General features: G+C 59.0%; 1 protein-coding gene and 1 long non-coding RNA gene across 2 annotated transcripts; both read left to right on the top strand.

The window, feature by feature from the left end:
- The first annotated feature begins 724 nt into the window (after nt 1-724).
- Nucleotides 725-2039, top strand: LOC138921330 (uncharacterized). Its single transcript, XR_011433831.1, has 2 exons — nt 725-1112; nt 1270-2039. It is a non-coding gene; the product is annotated as an uncharacterized lncRNA (long non-coding RNA).
- Nucleotides 2040-14163: 12124 nt separating this feature from the next.
- On the top strand, nt 14164-23023 carry TNFRSF14 (tumor necrosis factor receptor superfamily, member 14). Its single transcript, NM_001081907.2, is given in 9 exon segments — nt 14164-14296; nt 16618-16781; nt 17754-17862; nt 18399-18524; nt 19654-19809; nt 19967-20057; nt 20964-21121; nt 22165-22196; nt 22409-23023. Coding segments are annotated over 8 exon segments (942 nt in total). The 5' UTR covers nt 14164-14296; nt 16618-16712; the 3' UTR covers nt 22610-23023.
- Nucleotides 23024-24176: the final 1153 nt, after the last annotated feature.

Raw genomic sequence — 24176 nt, 5'->3', positions numbered from 1 at the left:
GGGGAAGCCAGGGTGGGGGGCTGTGGGATCTCTGCCCCCAGGAATTAACTGCCCAGGTCACTTCTGAGGATGACCTTATAATAAATACAAGGACCAGCCTGGGGGAGTGGAGAGGAGGCCGGGGGCGGGGCGCTTCCAGGAGGAGGTGGCAGCTGGAGCCTGGCCTTTCAGAAAGGGAGGAGGAGAGTGAGCTTTCCCAGGGGCAGCGGCCCTGGCCCAGTCAAGGGGCACTGACCCCTCTATGCGACCCTGGTGGTCAGCACCCTTCCCCGATGTGTCTCCATGTTGCTTCCACATCCTGGGCTGCCACTGCAGCCACTTTTGTCACCCAGTAAGTATAGCCAGGCCTGGCAGGTGCTTTGGCTGGGCAAGCTCATGGTCAGGCGGGAAGACTAGTCAGGTATGAAGAAATGGTGAGGCCCAGAAAGGGGACCAGGCATGGCTCTGGAGATCCAAAGTGACAAGACGGTGGCCACTGGGGACGCTTGTCCTGTGCCTGGAGGACAGGAAGGTGGCATCAGGGAAAGAGTTGCTCTGGACCCTGAACCCCCAGGGACGACCACTTCCCCTGGCCTCTGCATCCTGGGCAGGGCTGGACCACTGGCGGCTGCTCTGTGCGGTTTGAGGACAGGACTCAAGGGCATGGCAAATCCCAGCTAGCTCCCCACGTGTCCTCCGCCCGCACCACCGTCTGCTAGGGGCGGGGCGCGTCATTATCCCAGCCTAGCGTACCGGGGCTCCTGCACTTCGGCCGGTCCTGGCTGCCGATTGGTTGGCGAGCGTGGGAAAGCGCTCGTGCCCACGGCCCCACCGCCCGCGCCGCATAAAGGCACCGCCGCCGCTCGCCTCGGCGTTTCGGCCACCGTCCGTGCCGTGCGCTCTGGCCCCCGCGGGCCTGGCTCCAGGCGCAGCCCCCTGCCGACTCTCGAAGTAAAGGGCAGTCCGGCTCCCGGGCGGCGGCAGCGCGAGGGCGCACCCGCGGGTCTTGGCAGGGTCCGGCGGCCGCCCCTCACCAGGTCTCTGCTCTTCCCCCTGTTTGTGGAGTTCGGGGCGCCCGCCCAGCTCCGAGCTGGGGAAGTGACATCGTGGAGACGGAGGTGGCAACATCCCCGGTGAGCACCGAGCCTGCTGTGGCTCGGTGGGGGTGGCTGAGGTGGGGGGAATGGCAGGGAGTGGTGGTGGGGGTGTCACCTGAGGCAGGGCAGGGCGGGCGCCCTGAGGGGTGCCCGCTTCCGCAGCCTGCTCACCCGCTCGGCTCACTCTCCGCAGCCCCCGGCGGCTCGGCAAACCGCGGATGAGTCCAGGGAAGCCGTGGCGCGCTGCCTCCGAGAAGCCTTCCCGTCCTCTCCCTGCACCACGTGCGGATGCACACCCTGGCTGAGCTGAACAGCGACATGCAGAAGAGATCCTTGCCGCGGCCTGAAAGCAGCGCGCCCCCTGCGCCCCCTGCGCCCCTGGCCACAAGGGCCCCAGTGGCAGTTGCCAGACCCCTTGGACGGAGAGGAGAGGGCTGGGGCTGGCGGGGCGCAGCGCTCCTCCTGCAGTAGGGAATTTTGTTTCCCCTCCTATTTGCTGTCTGGCACTAGAGCCCAGGCTGAGCAGCCCAGCCTGCCAGCTGGTGGGGCCCCTCAGCCGGCAGCAGTGCCCCAGGTCTTCCTCCTGAAGGAGGGGTCCTGAGGGCAAGGGTTTTGTATGTCACAGCTGCTGTAAATGGTCAAGATTGTCCATGGCAGAGGGAGCTGGGGCAGCCACTTCTGCCTGATCAGCACAGCCACGCCCTGCGTCTGGACCTCTGCTTCTTCCAAGTTGGGAAAGAACTGGATGCTTTATGTTAAAGCAGGGGTGGGGTGGGCTGGGGGAAATGCTGTGCATTGGAAGGGCACGGCCCCGTGCTGGACACCGGGGGAGGTGTGGGGCCGCCGTGGCATCCTGGTGGGATGCAGGTGTATCCAGTGGTCAATGGTGGATGTGCGTGGGTATGGACAGCATGTGCCTCAGAGCTGGACCACGTGGAGCTTGAATAAAGGTGCTGGACTGAGCCTCTGCCAGGTCTCTGCCCCGTCCCCCGAGTCTGACTGCCACCCCTGAGATTCAGGCCCCCTGCCTAGGGTGTAGGGAGGGATCTGGGGCCTCCGGGGATGGGTCACTGTGCCAAGGGTATCCTGGGCTGGACCCTTGCCCTGCTGGCTTCTTCCCTGAACCGTGGTCAAGGCCCAGCCTGCCCCCCTGGCCCCCAGTGACAGGGAAGACTCTCAGGGATGGGCTGAGCCAGAGACAGCTCCTTCTGTCCTCGGGCCGCCTGGGGGGAGCCTCCCGATTACCTTGAGCCCCCTGTGGGCCAGGCAGTGTGCTAGCTGTCACATTGTGGGTTCCGAAATCACCTTCCCAACATCCTGGAGGCGAGGACGTCATTGTCCCCATTCGAAGATGAGCAAACAGAGGCCCCTGCAGACTCAGGGATGGTGCCAAGGACACGCAGGGGCCCGGGGGTGGGCTGGTGCCCCTCAGCAGTGGGGGCTGGCACCTGCTCCCACCGTGGCCGCTTAGCGTGCACTGAGCAGAGTGGGGAGTGCACCTCCCTCAGCGTCTCTCCTCCTGGTCCCCCAAATCTCGTCCCCTATTGATTCCCCGGGATAAGTGCTTCTCCCAAAGCGGGGGCAGGGCTGAGAAGTCACTTCATCCTGGGCACGGCCCAGCGTCCCTTACTGGATCAGAACCCGGCAGGGAGCACCCTGCATTTTGCTGGGGTGGGGGTGGGGTGGGGATGGACAATCTTAAAGGGAATGTGACCCCAAGCCCCCACCCCACCTGGCGCCTTGCCTTTGTGGTGTGGAGGCCACAGACACCGCCCAGGAGAAACCAGAGCACAGGCTGGCTCTGGGGTTTGCTGCCCCCTGGCGTCTTGCAGCCTGTCCGTGGGGAAAGCCTGGCTGGAGCATCTGCAGCTCCCAGGACGGGAAGGCGCTCTGAGGTCTCCCCCTGTTGGAGGCGAAGGGAGAGGTCCCTTTGGGGCTCAAGCCCGCCCCAGCCTCAGGGGCGGGGCACAGTGGGGACAGACGACCGGGAAATGCCCAGCCTGGGCGGGTCTCTGGTGGGTCCTGAGAAATGGATGGGCTGTGAGGTTCAGGAGGAACTTACCATCTGGGGAAGCATTGTCTGCGAGGAGGAAGGCTGACCTTGCACAGAGAGGGACTCGAGAGGATGGGTCAGCGTTGGGCGGTGACGGCAGCAGGCTGTGCTATTGATGTGCTGTGCTGTTTAATGCTGCTGCTGTGTCTGGGCCTGGTGCAGCTCTAGCTCACGGGGTCCTGAGCCCCCCGTTAATGATTGCTCCTCCATGCCACCGTCAGGGTTCTAGTTGCCCCATCTGTCAGCACGTCTCTCTTCTGTGGGAGGGGACAGCCCCCTGTGCCCCGTTACCTGGCATGCAGTAGGTGCTTAATAAGTGCAGGCTAAAAAGAGCATGCCTCCCTGGAGGCCTGAGGAGCCCTGGACTCAGCGTAGGGCCTGGCTGGCTCAGGACCCTCCCAGCTTCCCTGGCAGGGGCAGGCAGAGACCCTCAGCTATGGGTGACCACCCTGGGCCTGGGGCAGACGCCACCCCCTCCCAGCCCAGGCCGATTTCGGGGCCTTTGCACAAGTCAGGCCTGGAGCTGCGGACACCGCCCTCTGCCTTCTGGGTTGGTCGGGCAGTTGGTCAGGATGGCTGGTTGAAGACTGCAGGGAGCCGATGTGTCACCTGCCATATATTTGAGCAGCAGTATTGGGGGCCCCCCGGAAACATATCTTATTTGGGGGCTGATTGAGCACTTGTGTCCCAGGACCTTCTGTAGAGGCCTGGGGACGTTTAGCGAGTGATGAGCAGCCCCTGCCTCAGTGAGCACCCCCACGCAGCTCCCGGTGTCCCAGCCTCTCCAGCAGGCGGGTGGGCGCCAGCATGTCCATGCATAGGTGAGGCTGGGGCTCGGGACTGCCCCAGACATGCTGCTCGAATGAGTGAGGAGCGAGGCGCCTCTCAGCACGCGTGGCCACACACACCCCGACGTTTACCCTCGTCTGTTCCACCTCTCCTTTGTAAAATTACAGCCAGCGACCATGTTTGAACAAAGAGAAAGGCAAAGTAGAGCAATCCTTTCGACTCCATGGTGACAACTCGGGGAAAAACATGATTACAGTCTCTGTTAAAAAAGAAACTATCTCTTCAAGGCAGGCGGAAGCGCACGCTAGGCCAGGAGGAACCGCACATCTGCCACAGCTCGCCCACTGTCGGCGGGGCGTTTCCTGTTTTTGGGCTGAGGCGGAGGCTGGCCCGCTGTGCCTGGGCCGCCCGCTGACAGTGAGGGGTGCACGGAGGCCCGGGGGCCTCGGGCTCTGGTTGGACAACTTTGTACGCCACTGAAGTGCAAACATCCGTTCAGAGTGCTTCTCATCTGACTTTTTTGTTGTTGCACTTTTTATTTTGAGATAGTTCACAGGGAGTTGTAAGAAATCATACAGAAAGATCCCGTGTACCTTTCACCCAGTTTCCCCCGTTGGTAACGTCTTGCAAAACTACTGCGCAGTGTGTGTGGGGGTGTTGACACTGATGTGGTCAAAACAGAACCAGCACCACGAGGCTCCCTCCTGCTTTCTTTTAACAAACAAATTTGATGTATTTTAAAAATTGCGATGAAATATATATTACGTAAGATTTACCATTTAACCATTTGTAAGTGTACAACTCAGTGGCCTTAAGCACATTCACGTTAATGTGCAACCATCACCACCATCCGTCTCCAGAACTTTTATGTCATCTCAGTAGGAACTCTGTCCCCATTGAGCGCTAACTCCTCATCTCGCTCCCCCAGCCCCTGAACCTCTGTCCTACTTTCTGCCCCCTGACTCCTCGAGGGACCCGAGCTCCCTTCTGGGGAAATGGTGGGGTACGTGGGGCTGGCCTGGTGGCCCGGCCGTCACCAGCAATGACTGTTAATATGGCTCTTGATCAGCCTTTTTCTTGTAAAAGTGACACGTGATGTTACAAAAACTCACGCAGTGCGGAACAGACCACAGCAGAAAGTGGAAGTTTGTTGTTGGCGAGAGCTCTCCCCACCCACCCTGAGGCACAGGCACCCGGAATTTTTCGGGACACAGAGAAACATACACACGCAGACATGCTTTTTTTTTTTTTTTTTTAACGCATCACAGGTTGAGCTTCTCTGTCCCCTTTCAAGCCTCTCTGCCTCCCTGCCCTCAGGGCTGGGGTGGGAGTGGGTGTGGACGCAGTTGGTGGTGTGGGGGTCCCAGATCTTTTAGCAAATCACCTTACCAGAGCTGTCTCCCGGGGGTCAACATTAGCGAGAGAAAGAGCACTGGGTTCGTCTTGTGGCTGCTTCACCTGGAGAACCCCAACAGCGGCCAGCACCTTGCAGCCACCACCACGCCGCACCTGCGCCCCGAGAAGTTGGGACGCTGCCCCATCACAGTGAGAGGACACACCTGCGGGGACCGGGGGCCTTCGTGAGACGTGTTGGGCAGGAATGGTGGCATCTAGGGGGTGCTGGGTGATTTTGGTCGTGCTGGATTGAGTGCTGGAGGAGCGGGTGCTCCACGATGGGGATCTGAATGCATCCTGTCGAGGATGTAAGCAGAAGGGCATGGCTGACATTGTGTGGGTGGTGAGGGAGGGAGCAGCAGTCACCCGTATTTGCCAGGGCGGCGGTATTTGGTTGTTTTTGTGGCGTGACAGTGACTGTTTGTCTGAGTTCATACCTGTCTGTGTATCCTTGTCGATGTTGACGTGCCATGACATTAATTTACCTGGAGAACACCAAGGCCGGCTGATAGCGCCAGGCCAGCTCTAGGCTGTCGAGGGCTTTCCTCTACCTCGCATCTGCCCAGTGGGTCTGTTCCGAGTGCCCACTCTGTGCCAGGTGTTGGGGACGTAGCTGTGAGTGGCGGAGAAACCTCCCTGTCCTTGGGAACTCGCGTTCTTGTTGGAGACTCTTTGCACTGAATTGTGTCCCCCAAATTCATATATTGAAGACCTGACCCCCAGGGTGACCGAATTTGGAGGCAGGGCTGTCAGGAGGTCGTTACGGTTAAATGAGGTCGTAAGCCTGGGGCCCTGACCCGGTAGGACTTCAGAAGAGAAAGAGACATCAGGAATGCTGGTGCACAGAGAAAAGGCCGCGTGAGGACACTGGGAGAAGGTGGCCATCTGCGGGCCAAGGAGGGAGGCCTCAGGAGACCAGCCAGCCTGCACCTTGATCTCAGCCTTCCAGCCTCCAACTGAGAGAAGTAAATTTCTGTTGTTTAGGCCGCCCAGGCCAGGGGACATTGGCATGGCAGCCCTCTGTGACCCACACGAGCCCCTTCCAGGCAGTCCCCACCCCTGGTCCAGGCATGTGTGACCTGCTTTCTCTGCCTCTGCCTTGCACCTGCCTGTTCCAGACTTTCACATCAACGCAGTCACACTCTGTCGCTCCTTGGGGTCCGGCCTCTTCACTCAGCATAATGACCGCGAGGTCCCTCCATGACGCTGTGTATCAATATCACTCTTTCTTATCACTGAGTTGTATCCCGTTTTATGACTATGCCACCATATGTGTATCCATTCACCTGTTCATGGTGTCTGGGTGGCTGCCGGTTCTTGGTTAATGTGCGTAAAGCTGCTATGAAAGTCTGTAAACAGCTTTTGGTGTGGACGTATATTTTCCTTTGTCTAGGTTATTTACCTAGGAGTGGAATGGCTGGGTCAGATGGAAAGCGTGTGGTTAACTTTGTAAGCGTTTGCCAAACCGTCATCCAAAGTGGTCGTACCACTTTCCATTCCCACCAGCAGTGTCAACAGATCCAGTAATGCCATATCCTCGTCAATACCTGATATGGTCAGACTTTACCCTTAGCCACTCTGATAGCTGTGAAGTGGTATCTCCTTGTCATTTTAATTTGCATTTCCCTGTTGACTAATGATGCTGAGCATCTTTGCATGTGCCGTCTGTGTGTCTTCTTTGGGGAAGGATCTGTTCAAAAATCTTGACCATTAAAAGAATATTGAGTTGTTTGTCTTCTTATTGAGTTGTAAGAAATTTTTAAAAAATATATCTTTTGGGCAAGACATGTGTGTTGTGGATATTTTCCCCAGCAGGTGGTTTGCCTTCTCATTTCCTTAATATCAAACTTTGAAGAGCAAAGTCTTTAATTTGGATGAAGTCCAATTTATCTGTTTTTCTGTGATGGTTTATGTCTTTCATGTCCTCTCTAAGAAATCTTTGCCCACTTCAAGGTCACAAAGATTTTCTCCTATGTTTTCTACCAGAAGTTTAATAATTTTAGCTTTTACATTTAGGCCTATGGTCCCTTTGGGCTACTTTTTGCTCGTGGTGAGGGTAAAGGCTGAGCTTCATTTTTGCCGCCTTGATTCTCCCTGTTCCAGCAACTGTTGCCTACAAAGATTACCTTTCCCCTGTGGGATTACTGTGGCGCCTCCGACAACACTCTGGTGATCGCACACGAGCGGGTCTGTTTGTGGACTCCGTCTCTTCCGTCTCGTCGACCGGTTGGTACTCCTCCTGCCTACACCATCTGGGCTGGATCCACGAGGCTTACAGCTCACGTCCTTCAGCCCTGCTCTTCCTTTTCAAAATTGTTTTGGCCACGATAACTCCTTTCTGTTTTCACATGAGTGTAAAAAATCAGCGTATCAATTTCCACAAACAAGCCTGCTGCAGTTTGATTGGGACTACATTGATCTCTGGTTACTTGGGGGAGAACTGACATCTTGCCGAAACCCAGTCTTCCACTTTGTGAGCATCGTACCTTTCCATTTACGGCGTCCTCTGTCCCCTCCCTCGGCAGGGCCTGCACAGGCCTGCACACATTCTGTTGAATTTGTCCCAGATGCTTCATGTTTTTAATGTGAGTGTGTTCTTGCTCTTTTAAATTTCAAAAACCCATCTGTATTTTCTAAACTGTTGGCCTTGTGTCCTGTGACGTCACTAAATAAGCTGTGTAGGCCACTTAGCCTTTCTGTAGACATTGTAGAACTTTTATATATGTGGTCACGTTGTCTGCGAAGAAGCAATGTTTCCCTTCCGCTCCCATCGCCGCGCCTTCTCTTTCTTTTTCTTGCCGCGTTGCCCTTTCTGAGACTCCAGTGCAGTGTTGTGCAGAAGGGGATGAGTGGGCGTCCCTGCCTCGTCCTGTTCTTGGGTGAAAGCATGCCGTCTTCACCATCGACTGAGACGTTGGCTGTGGGAGTCTCTCAGCTGCCTCTGCAGATTTGGGGGCTCTGTTTCTGCACAGCCCCCGGCCTCTAGAACCCTGCAATCTCCAATCGCTGTCCTCTTCTTTTGGCTGCTGTCTCTTTCTGTGTACAGTATCCTTTGCACGTCAGCCTACAGTTTTGGTTTTGCATGCAGTAAGACAATGTCTGCATTTAACTGGAGGATTGAGACCATTTCCATTCCATGTAGTTTCCTGTGTGGTTGGGTTTGGGTCCATATTTTGATAATTATTTGCTGTTCTTTGTTTCTTGTTTCCTCCTTTATGCCTTCTTCTTGACGAATTGAGTGTTTTTTGGGTATTTCATTCATCTGCACTGTGGGCTTATTTGCTACACATCTTCATTTTATTTATCAGCGGCTGCTCTAGGGCTTACAATATGCACCTGTCCTCACCTCCCACTATCACCCGCTTGACAGACCATGAAAAGCACCTTACACAGTCCACTCACGTTTCCCTGCCCCAGGCTTCTTGCTCTTATTGTCATGGATTTTACTTCCACGTGCTGTGACCATGACAGCACATTGTTATTTTTCTTTAAGCTTTCTATTATTTTTAAAAGAAATTTTAAAAATGAGAAAAAGATGTCTCATGTTTACTGACATATTTACCATTTCTTTCACTCTCCATTCCTTTGAGTAGAGATGCGTTTTCATTGGGTACCGACTTCCTTGTCTTTGAAGAAAGTCCTTTCACATTTCTTGTAATGAAAGTCTGCTGGTGATGGACGACCGGAGCTTTTATAGAAATCATGAAATGGAAGTCCTCAGTCTTTGTTGTGCTTCCATTTTGGGCAAATACCTTCACTGTGTATGGAAGTCTAAGTTGAGATGTTCTCCAGCGTGTTCTAGATGTTTCTATCGTCCCTGACTTGCACTGTTTCTGGTGAGAATTCAGCCGTGCCCCTTATCTCTGCTTCTCTGGATGTGACGGTGTTCGCTGAGACTGATTTGGGGTTTTTCCCTTTATCCCTGTTTTTCAGGAATTTGATTGTGATTTTCCTTGTTATATGTTCTTTCTTGTTTATCCTTCCTGGGGTTTGTAGGCATTCTTTTGTTTGTAGGTTTATACTTTTTCTTTAATTTTTCTGTTCTTGCCTCTCTCTTGTTTTGTAAGACTCCACTTATATTGATGTTAGACAGCTTGATATTTTCCAGGCATCACTGAGGCCCTGTTTTTTTTTCCCTTTTCTTTTTTTCTCTTTGTACCTCATTTTGGATAGTTTCTATTACTATAGCTTCAAGTTCATGGATATCATCTTGAAGTGTCCAGCCTGTGTTAACCCTACTTTTATGGGCCAAATTGCGTCCCCCGAAATTCGTATGTTCAAACCCTAACCCCCAATACCTTGGAATGTGGCTATATTTGGAGATAGGGCCTTAAAGGTGGTAATTAAGGGTAACTGAGGCCATCTGGGTGGGCTTTAATCCAATCTGAGAGCAGGCCTATGGAGAATAGGAAATTTGGACACCCAAAGAGACCCCAGGGATGCGCATGCACAGAGAAAGGACCATGTGGGGACATGGTGAGAAGGAGGCCGTCTACAAGGCAAGCCGAGAGGTCTCAGGGAGACCAGCCCCACCACAGCTTGCTCGTGGACTCCAGCCTCCAGCCTGCGAGGCGATAAATTCCTGCTGTTTACCCAGGATACTGCGGTATTCGTTATGGCCACCCGAGCCGGCTAACACACCTGCCCAGCTCATTCTTCACTGGAGATTTTATAAAGTTCCATTTGGTTCTTTCTATATCTTCCATTTCCCTCTTTATGTTTATATTTCCCTTTAAAAATGTTTGAAAGACTGTCTTAGGGTGTTGTCTGGTAATTCCATCATTGCGGTCATCTTTGGGTCTATTTCTCCTGATTCACGTTTTTGCTGGTCACATTTTCCTGCTTCTTGGCATGTGGGTAATTTTTGCTGGGATGCTGGGCATGGTGTTTTTACTTTCTTTATGATCTGGAATTTTCTCTTTTACTTTCAGTCCTCCTGGAGAGAGGGCTGTGCGTGTCCGGCCTGTGCTCAGTGACTTGGGCTTCGCTTTGATCTTGGGTGGGACTCTGACCTTAGTTACACTAGGGCTAGAGCAGCCTTACTCCAGGCCGGTTCAGCCCTGGGGAGGCGCGGCCTATGGGGTCTCTCCTGCAGGCCAAAGGGACCATTGAGGACAGTCAAGTCCAGCTGGTCAGCACTCCAATGTCCCCTCACCCTGTGTGAGCTCTGGAGTCACTCGGTGCACAGCTCCTAGTGGCTCACTGTGCCGTACTGTGGAGTTTTATCCGTGACACACACGGCAGGTTCTTGAGCCAATGCTAAGGGGACCTTGCCGATGGCTATAGCTTTTGTCTGTGCAGCTCCCTCCTTTCGGGAGCTCTGCTTGCGTGTCCACCAGCTTCAGCCGTCCTGAGGCCTGATCCCTTTCTTCTTAACTCAGCAGGACTGCCCTGGTCTGCTGGGGATCCCAGTTCCTTTTGCCTAGTTTCTGAACACAGCTGATTCACGGTTTTCAGTTTCTTGCTTTGGGGGCAGAGGGTAAGTCCAGGCTGTGTTACTCCATCACGGCAGCAGGCAAGAGGGACAGTTCCCCTTCGACGGCACTTAGGTTATTTCCAATGTTCTCTGGCACCTTCAAAGGCTGATGTCCTCTCCTGTACGTCCACCTCTTCCCGTTGGAATGAGAATACTTACTTCCAGGGTGGAATTCATACACGACATTGCCTGATCAAAGGGTGCAATGGTCTAAGACATTTAACATTTACTCCCAAACTGCCTTCCAGAGTGGCTGGCCCACTGCATAGTCACTCCGTGCTGCATGGAGTTCACCATCCTCAGTCCTGCTGGCTTCCCCTGGGCCCAGTCTTGACCTGTAAACACCTCTATGAGGAACTTTCTCTTCCCTGTCACCAGTGAGTCTGCACATCTTGTCTTCCTCTTTCTTGGGCTGCTCTGCCCTTTCCTCTTTCTTCTCTTTCCCAGCCGTCCATCCTCACCTTCTCCTGCTCTTGGCCAATGGTCCCCGGGCCCAGCTGCCCAACGTGGAGCCAGGAGGCCCCCGATGCTCCCAAAGGCCCCCTGGGTGCTGGTCCCATTCCGAGGGCTGGGATTGTCCATTTGCTTGTTGAACCAGGGGCAGGAGGAGCCCTCCACCTTCAACATTTCCCAGAAGTCTCTCTTGGAGCTGAAACCAGGGAGGCAGCATTGAATCATTGCCAAGTGGCCGGAGCCACTTGTTTGGTCCAACCCTCCTTTGCTCCTTCTGGAGAGGTGGCCTCCCTTGGCCTGGCCCCAGCTCTCCGCCTGGTCTCCTGACCTGTAAAGCCGTGGTCCCTAGGGCCCTGACCGTCTATTCACACAGCGTAACTGTGAGGGTTAGGATGGCAGGAGGGCCTGTAGGTGAGGTGAGGGCCAGACACCAGGGAGCACGGCACAGGTATGAGCTGAGATTGTTTCTGAGGACAGGAGAGACATCAGGATGACCTCCCAGGATGAGCCGGCAGAGGGAATGGCCTGCGTGGGGCTCTGGGATGGAAGGAGCTGGAATAAGCAGGGACGCAAAGGGGTTGGTGTGGCTGTAGCAAAGGGAGACATGAGTTGGAGAGGCAAGTCTGGGCTGATGGGCAGGCCTTGGGGGGCGGGGGGGGCAAGCAGTGGGGATTTGGTGAGGGGCCCCAGAGGGTGCAGGGAGGGGGCGACCGTGACCGTGGTGTCATGGGCAGCTAGGGGTGTCCCTAGCTGCTGTCTGGACTAGGCAGAGCAGGGGAGCCAGAGTGAGGGCGGGGTGCCGAGGTGAGAGCATGTGCCTGGAGGGAGCAGACCTCTGAGGAGCCTCTTGAGGCAGCCTCTCCATGCCCACAAGGGGTCCCGGTGTGGGTGCAGCAAGGTGAAGCGTGGCACACAGCTGCCTCCCAGGGCCCTGATTTTGCCAGGGAGCAGAGGCGGTGGGGGAGTTGTGGAGGAGGAGTTGGGAGGGCTGGTGGGGGACTGGGCACGGGGCGCTGGGGAGACGTCTGAGACGAGAACTGATACCCTGGTCTGGAGCTAGACAAAACCAGGTCTGGGCGCCCACAGCACCCCCAGTTCTGCTCCCAGGACAAGCCTGGATTTGAGCAGGCACCTGGGCCTCTGGGAAGTCCCTGGTGGCCCAAGCACACTCTGCCCCTCCTCTGACCCCTGTCCCAACCCCCAGTTCTCTCCCGTCTGTCCCAGGCATGAGGCTGAGGAGTTGCCGTCCTCTCCGTCCACCTCTACCCGCACCCTGAGAGTCGGACACCGACTCCTGCAGGCCCTGCGCCTCTGGGCGTCCCTGGAGTTGACCTCTCTCCACGCCCTTCTGCCCTCCCTGCCCTGCTCCTCACCTCCCAGAGGCTCCCACCTGGGAGACATCACGCCCCTGTCTACTCCGTCCACCCTCCCCACCAGCCTGACACCTGCACAGTCTCCCGTGCACAGGACGCACCCGGGGTCTGCAGCCTCCCTCAAGGGGCCAGCCTCGGCCAGCTCTGTGTCGAGGCCCCCTTCCATGCCTCACCAGGGCTGGACCCCAAGAACTTCCCGGCCATATTGCTCAACCCACATCTTTCCTCCGGGAATGCCCTTTCTCACCTTGTCCCCCAGCAGGACTCCTGTTCATCTTCAGAGCCCCAGCCCACATCTGCTGCCCATACCCAGCCCTCACCACATGACGCTGACAGTGGCTTTTAGACTCAGCTCCCTCACTGGACCATGAGCCCCAGGGGGTGAGGCCCAGGCTGCTTTGCCTCTGAGCCCACTTCCCAGCCCGGGGCTCCCACAGAGCAGGGGGCTGAGGCCACCAAGAATGCAGAGGAGAGGAGGGGGGGCCTCAAGGTGGGCTTTCAGGACGACCCTGCCTCCCACCCTCCAGGCCTGGGCTCAAGCACCCTGGTTCTCAGCATCTCTCCCATGCTCGGGACCCCAGAGATCTCCCTCTCAAGAAGAGGAGGAAATGTGATCAGGGATTCCTCAGCCCATCGGGAGGTGTCCTGGCCGGGAGCTCCGGGTGTCGGCGATGTGGTGGGGTGGGCAGCCCCTGGGAGGGAACGGTGGGCGCAGGGGCAGGTCTCAAGGGATAGCCAGGTGATGGAGGCTCCTCTTGCTGCGGCAGAGTTGGGGTTGGGGAGAGGCTGAGCCTCAGTTTCCCCATCTGCACTGGGGGGAGGCATGCACAGATGCCTCTGAAGCTCCTGCCGGGCCCTCCCCTGGGCCCTGAGGTTGGGCACCCTGCAGGAGCCCTGGGGTCCCTAGACACAGGCTCTGGCTGAGTCAGGAGAGGCGGCTTCCCTGGATCCCAGCCCACATCACAGGGATGACTGGAAGGAGAGGCCCTGGGGTGCGGGCTCTACCTGCCCCCCCCCATAAGTAAGGGGCACGAGAGCCCCATGGAGCCTCAGACAGGTGCGGGGCTCCCTGGGGCGTACCCTGGTCCTGCCCTGCTCCTGATTCCTGGATGCCTGGGGCCGAGGAGCAGACGCGACAGCCAGCCATGGGGACTCCTGGTGCATGGGCAGGAGCCCTGTCTGCACCCTCCTCCTGTCTCATTTCCTCCTCAATGAGTCTGGCGCCCAGAACTGAGCCTGGCCTGAACTACTGGGTGCTGAATGAGTGAGTGAACAGCGAGTGAGGAGTGAGCACAGGAATGGTGATGCTGAGACTGGAGCCCAGCCCTTCGTCTTCCTGCTAAAATGGACACAGAACTCCTGCCACGGAATTTGCATTCCAGGGGGGAGGTGGGAAGACAAGGAACCAATAAGACACCAGGGTCACTGGGTGAGGGTGCAGGGGGTGTGGTTGGAAACTCAGGCATCAGGAAAGCCTCCTGAAGAGGCCATGGCTCAGCAGAGACCTGGTACAGAAGGCTCCCTGGGCGGGTCTCCCCTGCTGCCTTGGGGCGTGACGCTGGCTCAGCATCTAGGGCCTTGAGTCTTGAGGTGGCTGGGTGGGGAGGGATGGGCCAGGGGTACAGGGGCTGAGCCAGCCATGGGACTCCCCATTCCAGCTGAGACTCACTGATGCCTGTGGGTAAGTCCTGCCCTTTGCTGTGCCTCAGTTTCCCCACCTGCCCAGGGTGGGGTGGATGAAAGGATCTCTGATGAAAGGAGGCATCTGAAGGGAGTGGTGGGTTGAGAGCCGGGATCGAGGGTCCTGGGGGCCTCACCAGGTGTGGGGAGAACATCCTCCCTCTCTGGCCAACCCCACCCCAAGGATCTTCCCAGGACTTGGGAGGTCCCTGGGGGCATGGCAGGGAGCAGAGGTGGTCCCAGAGCCCTGTCCCTGCCCTGGGTGCCTGCAGTGTGCTCTGAGGCACCCGTGTGCTGCTGGGGTTTCCAGGGCATTCTAAAGCACTCCCCAGGGCTCTTGGGACCAAGCAGAGGGTGCAGAGGGGGTGCCCCTTTCCCTTCATTGGAAACCCCCTGGCAGTGCTGGGGGCAGGGGGTGTGAGTGCACGTGGGGGAGCGGGGTGGGGGCACCCTCTAAAAGGCCCCTGGGTGTGGGGATGGGACCCTGTGCTGCTGGGTCTCATGGGAGCTCCCAAGCCCCTGGTCCCACCAAACCCCCACCCTACCTCAGAGCACCAGGGTCTGTGGGGCTGGGCTGGTCGTCCCGGGTGATGGTGGCCAGGGTGGACGCTGCCTCTGGGCGCTGCGAAGCTTTGCCGATAGGGCAGTGGTCAGCCTCCACCCAGCCCTCGGACTTCACTCCTGCCCTGTTCCTTCCCCAGTGCCCAGGGTCTCCTCCCAGGGTCCCCTAGAAATAGAAATAGATAGTGACCCCAAAGACACTGGTGACTGCCAGCCAGTCCTGCCCAATGGGACCCCTCCCTGGGGAGATCCAGGCAAACCTCGCTGCCCCAGGTGCCTGCAGCCCACGGAAAAGTGAACCTTCCAGTGGGGTCCCCGGCCTCCAGGGGTCCTGCTCCCACATCATGTGAGGTGGGCTCTCACAACCCTCCTCCCAAGACCAGAGGCACAAGGGGGCAGGGAAAACCGACACCTTCATGTCCAGCAGATGCCCTGAGGTTCAGTGGGGCAGGGTGGGGTCTGGGGCTGTGACCCTGGAGGAGGATTTTGTGCCAAAGTCAGGACAGAGAAGGGGCTCCAGGTTAGCCTGGGCTGGGCATCCAGCAATCGGTACACTGGAGGCGGTGGTTCCTGTGTCCTTGAGGGCCCAGCCTTAGCACCTGATGGGGACCTGCCTGGGGCCTATGGAGATGGACAAGCCCATCAGGGTCGTGATGGGTCTGATTAGATGGAAGCCCCCACCTTTAATTGACTTTCCAGCTCAAAGATGAAGGGGGCCAGAGGCATGCCACGTGCATCACATGAGCCTCAGACTTTAATGTGATGTGACAGCCAGCGGGCATGGGGGCCAGGGGCCGGACTCACCCAGTCGCTCCCCATCCAGGATGCCAGGGCTGGGTGGGTGCCTCTCACCAGTCCCAAGTGTGACTCTTAGGCACCAGGTGTGTGTATGAGGGTCTGCTCTCCCAGGCCTGCCCTCCTGTCCCCCAGCTCGGGAGATGGCCATGGCTCCAGGGAAGGTGGAGTGGGGAGAACCCCGTCTGCACAGGAAGGTTGGGGTTTGAGGCTGAGCACAGTTTGCACATGGGAGACCCTGGGCAAGGCCCTGTCCGTTTCTGAGCCCCAGATCCCCATCTGTGAAATGTGAGCAGGAAATAGCCACTCCCATCCCGTCCCAGGACAGGTGGGGGTGGACACAGTGGGGGCCCCTGTGGGTGCTCACAAAATGTCCCCCTTCTCACCCTGATGGGGACTCAGCGACCCCCAGCCTCCTGGGATTGGGGAAGGGTCACCTTCTGCAGAGACGTGCGCAGGGCTGTGCAGGTGGAAACCAGCCTGACCCAGCCCCAGGCAGAGGGTGGACACGCCCAGAATGCACTGCTGGGAGGCGGGGTTTCCTTGAAGTGGCTGGGCCCCCTTTCCGTACAAGCAGGATCCCGCCTTTCCATAGACGCTGGTTCCCCCTTTCCATAGACGTAGGGTCCCCCCTTTTCAACAGAGACAGGTAAGACACAGCCAAGGAGGTTCCTCTTGGCTCCTGCTGTCAGGAGCTGCAGGCTGGCTCTCTAGGGTCAGCAGGAGATCCCCCCTGCCGCCTATGCTGCGCCCCTCCCCCTGCCCTGACCTCTGCTCTGGACCGCTGGTCCTGCCAACTGCAGACTGCATCCCAGGGCCCTCCCTGCCTGTCACTGTGGGGTCCTGATCCCCTGGCAGCCTAGGGCCCCAACGGCACATGCTTGGGGACTGGAGACGAATACTTCCTGAGATCACCCCGAAGGCCGTCCTCGCTGGCTCCTGCTGCAGTTTCTCTTTCTCTTTCAGCCAGCGAGGCAGCAGGAAGCCCAAGTGCTAAAGCTCGTCCTGCTGGCAGGGGGCTAGGGACAGCAGCCAGGGAATGAGGGGTCCTGAGGAGAGACATGGAGCCTCTGCGAGGCTGGGGGCCACCCCCATGGAGCCCGGCACCCAAGGCTGATGCCCTGAGCCTGGTGAGTCTCCTGAGCCTGCCTGTCTGTCCAGCCGCGCCCCAGCGCCCCTATTCCTGCCCCTGGGTGTACCCTCTTCCCCATCCCTGCCCACGATGTCCCTGTCCTGCCCTTGTCCCCCAGCTACCCGGCTCTCCTAGGCTGACCCAGCCCTCTGTCACCCACTCACCCTGGCCCTGGGGTAGGGGAGCAGACAGACAGGAAAGCCATAGAACAGCTCCTGGTGGGCCTCGTCCCCGAAACCCCACTCAGGGGACGAAGGTGAGCCCCCAGCACAGGGTGAGGGTGCCTCCGGGGCCCGGCTGTTCTTGGATGCCTGAGCTGTTCCCGCCCTGGGGTGGGAGCCCCCAGCAGGTGGCTAATCTCCACCCTCAGCCCCTCCCTGTCCTGGGAGATAAAGTCCGTGTCTGTGTGAGTAGGGTGGAGTCCAGGGCCAGGCCGGGGGGGAGAGCCTGCTTGCCCGTGTGGCTTCCTGCCAGCCCAGGCGGAAACTTCAGGGTTAGCAGAGCCAGCCCTGGGCCCTGGGCCCCCTCATGGCCCACCCCAGCCCGGGCCCTGAACAGCCTGTCTGCCGTGCCTGGCCTGTGAGCCCCTGACGGTCGTCCTGCTCTGACCCTGCTGGGTCCCCAGGGCTCAGCGGGCCCAGCACAGGCCAGAGGCAGGATGGCCAGTTGTCCAGCCCAGAGTGGCTCAGGGCTTCCCAGGGAGTGTGGTCCCTGGTGAGAGCAGAGACCCAGTCCTTGGGGTACCATGCTGGTGGACTTGGGGACAGAGGCAGGAGACGGGCCAGTCCCCACCTAACGCCAGGGCTGTCCTGGATGATTCCCAGAGCCTGTCGGGCCCCACCTGTGTCCTCCCTCCCAGGCCACCTCCAGCTATGGGGCTGCTGCTGCCCCATTTCACAGAGGCTGATATCGAGGCTCCGGGGCAGCCTGGGCTGCTGCTCCCCTCCAACGCCCCATCTGTCCCCTCCAGGCCTTGTATCTCCTCCTTCTGGGGTCCCCCCGCTACACCCTGGCGACGCCCCAGTGCAAAGAGGAGGAGTACCCAGTGGGGACCGAGTGCTGCCCCAAATGCAGTCCAGGTAGGTGCCGCCCCGAGGGACCTGCCCTGGGGGCCCCTGGGAGCCAGCGCTGTGGGGAGATGCTCCAATCTTCCCTGCCAGGAGCCCCTCCTTTCACAGCACTTCTCTAGGGGGATATGAAGCCCCCGGGGCAGGGGCACTGACAGGGGAGGACCCGAGCCCCCAGGGCCGCCCCCCCAGCTTCGACACTTCCCACCAAGACTCTCACAGCCACTCTGCACAGCTGGTGTGGCCTGGCGCCCCTGCCAGCCCTTTATTGCCAGAAGACTGGGGCTCGGAGTGGGCACTGCAGCGGAGCAGGCCTGGGTGTCCTGGGGGGACCCCCACATTCTTCCAGAACGTTCTGACTTCCCCCAAAGCAGGCTTACTCCTGGGAGGCGACTAGGCAGGATGTGTCGTGTGGGGAACAGCTCGGGTGGGTGCCTTTCAGGCCCTGGGGGTGGTGTCACACCGCAGGGGGCTTCCAGGTGGCAGGATGGGCAGGGCTTTGCAGGGCCCTCCCCAGCTCTGACTGCTGTGGACCCTCCGGGCTGCAGGTTACCGCGTGAAGCAGGCCTGTGGGGAGCTGACTGGCACGGTGTGCGTTCCCTGCGCCCCCAGGACCTTCTCAGCCCACCTCAACGGCCTGAGCAAGTGTCTGCCGTGCCGACCCTGTGACCCAGGTGAGGACGCTGCCCAACCGCCACGGTGCTCAGCCCCCAGTCCTGACCCTGCAGCACACCCACGGCTCAGGACCGCGAGGCTGCCCCTTGGCCAGCCCCACCCCAGCCCCAAGGAGGGCTCCGCCTCCCCCCATCACCTGTCCCACGGACACTCCGGAGCTCAGGGACACTAACATGTCACATGGGTACCCAAGCCTGGGCCAGACCTCAAGGAGCCAGAGTGCCCCGCGCTGCCTCCCCCAGCCTGGGGCCTGGCCTCGCCTAACAGTGTGCGCGTTCTCAGGAGACACATCCCCCAACCCCTGAGGGCTCCTCCTCACGGGCTCAGCGCTCAGACCCTCGGGTTTCTTGCTGGCCAGGGCCGGTGGCCAGGAAGGAGGGACCCCAGGATGTCGGGCATGACAGACGTGGGGGCTACAATGCTTTGGGGCTCAATGAGGAGGGTGTGAGGAGCTCAGAGCCTTGAGCTGCAGTTGCAGAGCCCTGCCCTGAGTAACGCACGTCTCTGGCTGGGCTGAGGGTGGCACCGACGGCATTGACGCCGTGCTCAGGAGGGGCCTGGGTCCAGGCTCAGCTGCCACCCCACCGCCGCCGCCCGCTGAGTGGGCTCACTGTCCTCTCTCTGCCACGTGACCGGCCCGGTTTGCAGGATGGGAACCTGTCTGAGGGTCTGGGGGTTCCCTAGGCAACCCTGGTTCTCCCTTTCTGTGTGACCCCAGCCGGATAGGACTTTCTAAGTCTCCTTGGGGCCCCGCTACCCGTCGGGGACACCCTTCCACCACTCCACCAGCCTGCCCTTCTCTGCCCATGGTTCTGTTGTCCCAGTGTCCCTCAGAGCCCCCTGGGACTCACAGCTCTGTGTCCGGCACCTCCAAGCACTGTTTTGGCTGAGCCGGGGATGCAGCTCGCAGCGTCCTGGGTGGGGGCAGAGGCGGGCCCAGACACACCCACCAGGGCTGCAGAGCTGGCCCGGGGTCCTGTCACCAAGCCCTCCCCAGACCCCGGGCAGGAACCCCCAGGCCTGTGGGTGCTGTCCAGGCCTCTGCTTGTTCTCCTTCCGGGACGGGGTGCTCACCACTGCCCACAGCTGCCCTGGCTGCTGCTCTCAGCTCTTTCTCTTGGATCCCAGCCATGGGCCTGGTGATCAGGCGGGACTGCTCGAGCACGGAAAACACCGAGTGTGGCTGCGACCAAGGCCACTTCTGCGTTAGCGAGAAGGGGGATGATTGTGTCGAGTGCCAGCCCCACACGACCTGCAGACCAGGCCAGAGGGTACAGGAGAGAGGTGAGCCGACGCCCAGTCCCTCTGCCCAGCAAGAGAGGAGCCCGGTCCCCTAGCGCCTACTGAAGACACAGACCCCAGGCCCAAGCCTGATGGGGGAAGCCGGGCTCCGCCCTGGCAGCGCCCTCGGGCCCCTCTGCCCAGCCCTCTCCTTCCTCAGGCACCGAGCGGCAGGACACGGTGTGTGAAGACTGCCAGCCCGGGACCTTCTCTCCCAATGGGACCCTGGGGGAGTGCCGGCCCTGGACCAAGTACGTGATCCTGGGTGGCCTCAGTCCCGTGCCCCTGGGGGGTGGTCCTTGATGCTCCCCTGGGAGGTAAGGGCCCTCGCCCTGCAGAAAGCCCGCTGCCCTTTGGGTGCCAGCATCCAGGAAGCTCCTGCTTGGAACCCATGGTCCAAGCACATCGCAGCACATCGCAGCACATTGCACTGGCCAAGAACCGATCATAGCAATTTATCTCTGAGGACAGACTTTTCCTGGAGCAGATCCAGAGGGACGCTCTTCCCTGGGCCCCTGTGCTTCTGGAGTGTCACCAAGTGTCAGGGCTGTGGGGCCCTCCCTGTGATTCTGGAGTGGGGGAGCCTATAAGGCAGATGTTCAAAGTGAGGACCCCAATTGTGCTGCAGCAGGACGCCCCCAAATACCCATCCCCTGGGCCCAGATCTGAGCTGGGTGCTCAGAGTCTCTGAGGGGAGCCTGGTGTCTCTGGGGGAGCCCGGGGTGACCAGGTGTGGCTGCTCAGAGGAGGGGGCAGGGCTCCAATCTCTCCACCCTGCCTCGCCCCTCCTTGTCCCCACCCAGGTCAGTCCCTCTGTCTGCAGCACCGGCTCGAACAGTTTTCTGTCCCTGACCCCAGCCCTCTTCACGCCGTCTCCTTCTCCGTCCTGTTGCTCTCCGTGGTCTCCAGCTGTCGCTCCCACTCTCCCCCTCCCTGCTCTCCTCTCGCCTTCCTTGTCTCATCCTGGTTTCCCTCTCCTTCCTTCTCTCTCTGTCTCCCTGTAGCTCTGGGGCTTGGAGAGTCCTTCAGACCTGAGTTCACACCAGAGCTGCTCTGAGCCCGGCTGGGCAGCAGGGGACGGACCTTCCCGGGTCTAGAGAGCATCAGGCTGCGTCTGCCGCCCGCAGGATCCGGGTCCCGCCAATCTTCTCTCCTAGGTGCAGCGGCCTCTTTGAGATGGAAGTGGAACCTGGGACTAGCAGCACAGACGTCACATGCTCCTCCCAGGGCCTCAGTGTTCTTGTGGGCGTTCTCGTGCTTGTGTTGGCTGGCCTGATAGTCCTCTGCGTGTGGATGAAAATGAGAAGGACATCTGGTGAGCAGCAGTGTGTGGCCCTCTGAGGGCTCAGGTCCCGAGCATCACAGCTCAGAGACCCACCACGGCTCTGAGAGACGGTCTGAGACACCCTCAAACCTAGGGGTGGAGGTGGCCCCAGGAGCATCTCCAGGATTGCTTGGCCCCCTGAAGAGCGGCTGCTGCTGGGCTGGGGCCGTGGGCTTCCTGCTGAGGGGAACCCTGATGTCATGGGGTCTGCCGGGGTCAGGGAGTAGCGGGTGGGACCCCCTAGCCAAGGAGCCCTCTGCCGCCCCCGTGCGACCTCACTGCCATGGACCCTAAGTCCCGTGAGCCCTCCAGGGACAGTGAGAGAACCTGCGGTCAGCTGGGAGGGGCCCAGGTCAGAGCCTCCCTGCTGTGGGCACGTTGTGTCCCCACCGAGAGACTGCGTCGTTCATTCATTCATTTTCGTTCGCTCACTCCTTCGTCCAATTGTCTGCCGCTCTGGGCTCCTCATCTGGGCCAGGCCCCTCTGGACACCAGGATCCAGGCTGTGTAGACCCAGCTCTGGCCGCTGGGGAGCCCCGTGTATGTCAGAAGGAGAGCAGGCACTCAGCAAAGACATCCAAATCGGGGAGTCGGGCTGCTGTCAGCGGATCGTCCTGTGTCCTCACCCCTGGGGCCCCCAGACTGCCAGGAGGTCTCAGGAGCCTGGGCTGGGAGGAAGCTGGGCCAGCAGCCCAGGGTCCCTTTCCTCCCCAGTCTGGGGCACCTGCTCTCAGGGGGGGCTGACCCTCCTCTGAGAAGTGCACCCCACCTCTCCCTGGGAGACGGTCTAATTGGGGAGGGCTAGGGAGCGGGGTGGGCAGCTGGGGAGGTGGGCGGGGCGTGCACCGTGTCCTTTCTCATGTCCTGGGCCCCCTGGGGGACAGGCCTGGCAAGGAGCCCCACCCACATGGATCTCCCTGTCTCTGAGAGGGTCAGTTTCTCAGGGAAGTTCACCCAGCGAGAAACCGGGAGTGTGGGGCACCCCGCTCATTGCTGTGTGGCCCCTCCCTGACACACGTGTCTCTGTTTTACAGACGGATTCACCCCAGTGAGATTCCTCTCTCAGGTATGATTTCTCATCCCCCAGTGGAGTTGCTGCAGGGCGGGTGGGCCTCCCAGTTGTCTGAGGGCCCCGAGTCCTTAGTCCATAGTCATGCTGACTTGGGAAGGGAGGCCACCACTCCTCCCCGGGAAACCCGGGCTGACCGCGAGCATTGCGGGGAGGCCCGTGGGCTGGAGCCGAGCCAGGCGGGGACGTCATGTCGACTGTGTCCGCAGTGGACACGTCCTGGTGTAGGACGGGAAGACACAGCCGCCCAGGCCCTGCAGCCCACGCCGGACGTCACCACGGTGGCCGTGGAGGAGACAGCAGCCATGTTCCCTGAGAGGGAGCAACATGCTGACCGACAGCCTCAGATGCAGCCATCTGAGAAATCCCTGACTGTGTCTGCCGAGAGCTGCCAGGCCCTCAAGGGCTGAACTGGGGACCAGGGCAGCCGGTAGGACCCACTCCTGGGCTTGCTTCAGACTCCATCCAGCAGAGACAGAGACAGCCCACTGCTCAGGGGGCTTCGAGGACCCCACACACCTCCCCACCAATGACGTTCGAGTCCCCAGCCCTCCCCTCAGCCCTGGGCTGACCACGTGCTGACCCAGCACTGTGAGGACAATAGCCACAAGCCGCTCTGTGCCCCAGGCCCTGCCTCTCCCCAGCCCTTGGGCTTCAGCCTGCTCATCTGCAGGATGGGCCTGCCGGCGCCTACCTCCGGGGCTGGGCCGGGCCAGGATGGGCCGTGAAGGCCTCATTAGGTGAACGTTGCGTTCACAATCGATTTTTAAATTGTTGTTGTGTGGCCCATTTTTTCATTTGTTATTAAAAAGTGTGTTTTTGGGGAGCTGCTTTGAGAGTGCATAAATGTTCTGTTTCTCCCCAAACTCTCTGGGCGCTCAAGAGAAGCTGCGCCCCGACGCGTGGATGAGCGTGTTTGGAGGAGGTGCTTTGAGACTGAAGATCGTCCGCGTCTCCTCAAGTCTCTATCCACTGACTCTTCCTCCCTCAACCGTTTTCTCCGCTGGAGGGAAGAACTTTCCGCTTTCACTCACTCGTTCATTCACTGATGCGTCGACCCCATGAGGGCCTCCTGGTCCCCGATTCTGTTCCTGGTTCTAGCCCAGTGCTCTGTATTACGGCGATGTTCACACTGTCCCCGCTCTTTCCAGCAGGAGTCCCTTTACACTGGCTCCTGCTTTCTTTTGACAAATCCCAGTCATTCCGTGAGCCTGTCCTTAATTTCTGGCCCAATAGGGTGTTCCAGGCCCCTCTGGTTCTTTCCCTGCTCTGGTCCTGGGCCCGGACATTTCTCCTTGCAGCCCTGGCCATTCTGATGGAGAATGGTGTTTGGAACCCAATGTGGGTGGGCCGGGGTGCTCACTGTCACTGGGGGGCCATGGCTTCTGGGATTCACAGGGGATGGGTCAGGAATCACATGCCTACACCCTTGACACACTTCCCTCATAGAGGCACACAGAGCTGAGGACACAGATCTGCGTGGACAGACGTGCAGACCACACGTCAGCAGGAGTTCACACCGAGAGCTCTGGTTCCGAGCAGACAACAGGCGCGTTCTGTCTGCTGCTTTCTGCGCCTGTGGCTCTTGACCCTGGTGCCAGCCCGGCCTCCTTTGTCCAGGGCACGTTCACCTGTGGGCTCAGTCCTAGAAGATGCAGGGCGGTCTCAGGACTGCTCCCGTCGGGAGATTCCTGCCCAGGAGCCAGAGGCCAGTGCTGGCATTCAGTTCTCTCTTCCTTTCCTCCAGATTTCGTGCTCCAAAGTGACAGTGGTTCACTTTTCTTTTCACGGTGGTTGTTTTATTCATTTGAATTATAATTTTGTTCATTCTTTGAGTCTGAATTCTGTTTTACACGTTTGTCAGTCTCTGTTGATTCTCTGTGGCTATCTGCCTACCTATGAGTTTATATCCATTCATCTCTCTACCTTATTTGTCTCTTAATCTGTGGAGCTTTAACATGGTATTAATGTCAGGTT

Source organism: Equus caballus, chromosome 2 (genome assembly GCF_041296265.1).
Source record: "Equus caballus isolate H_3958 breed thoroughbred chromosome 2, TB-T2T, whole genome shotgun sequence".
Lineage (NCBI taxonomy): Eukaryota > Metazoa > Chordata > Mammalia > Perissodactyla > Equidae > Equus > Equus caballus.
Note: the sequence above shows the minus strand (reverse complement) of the source record. Positions and strands in the feature narration are given on the sequence as shown.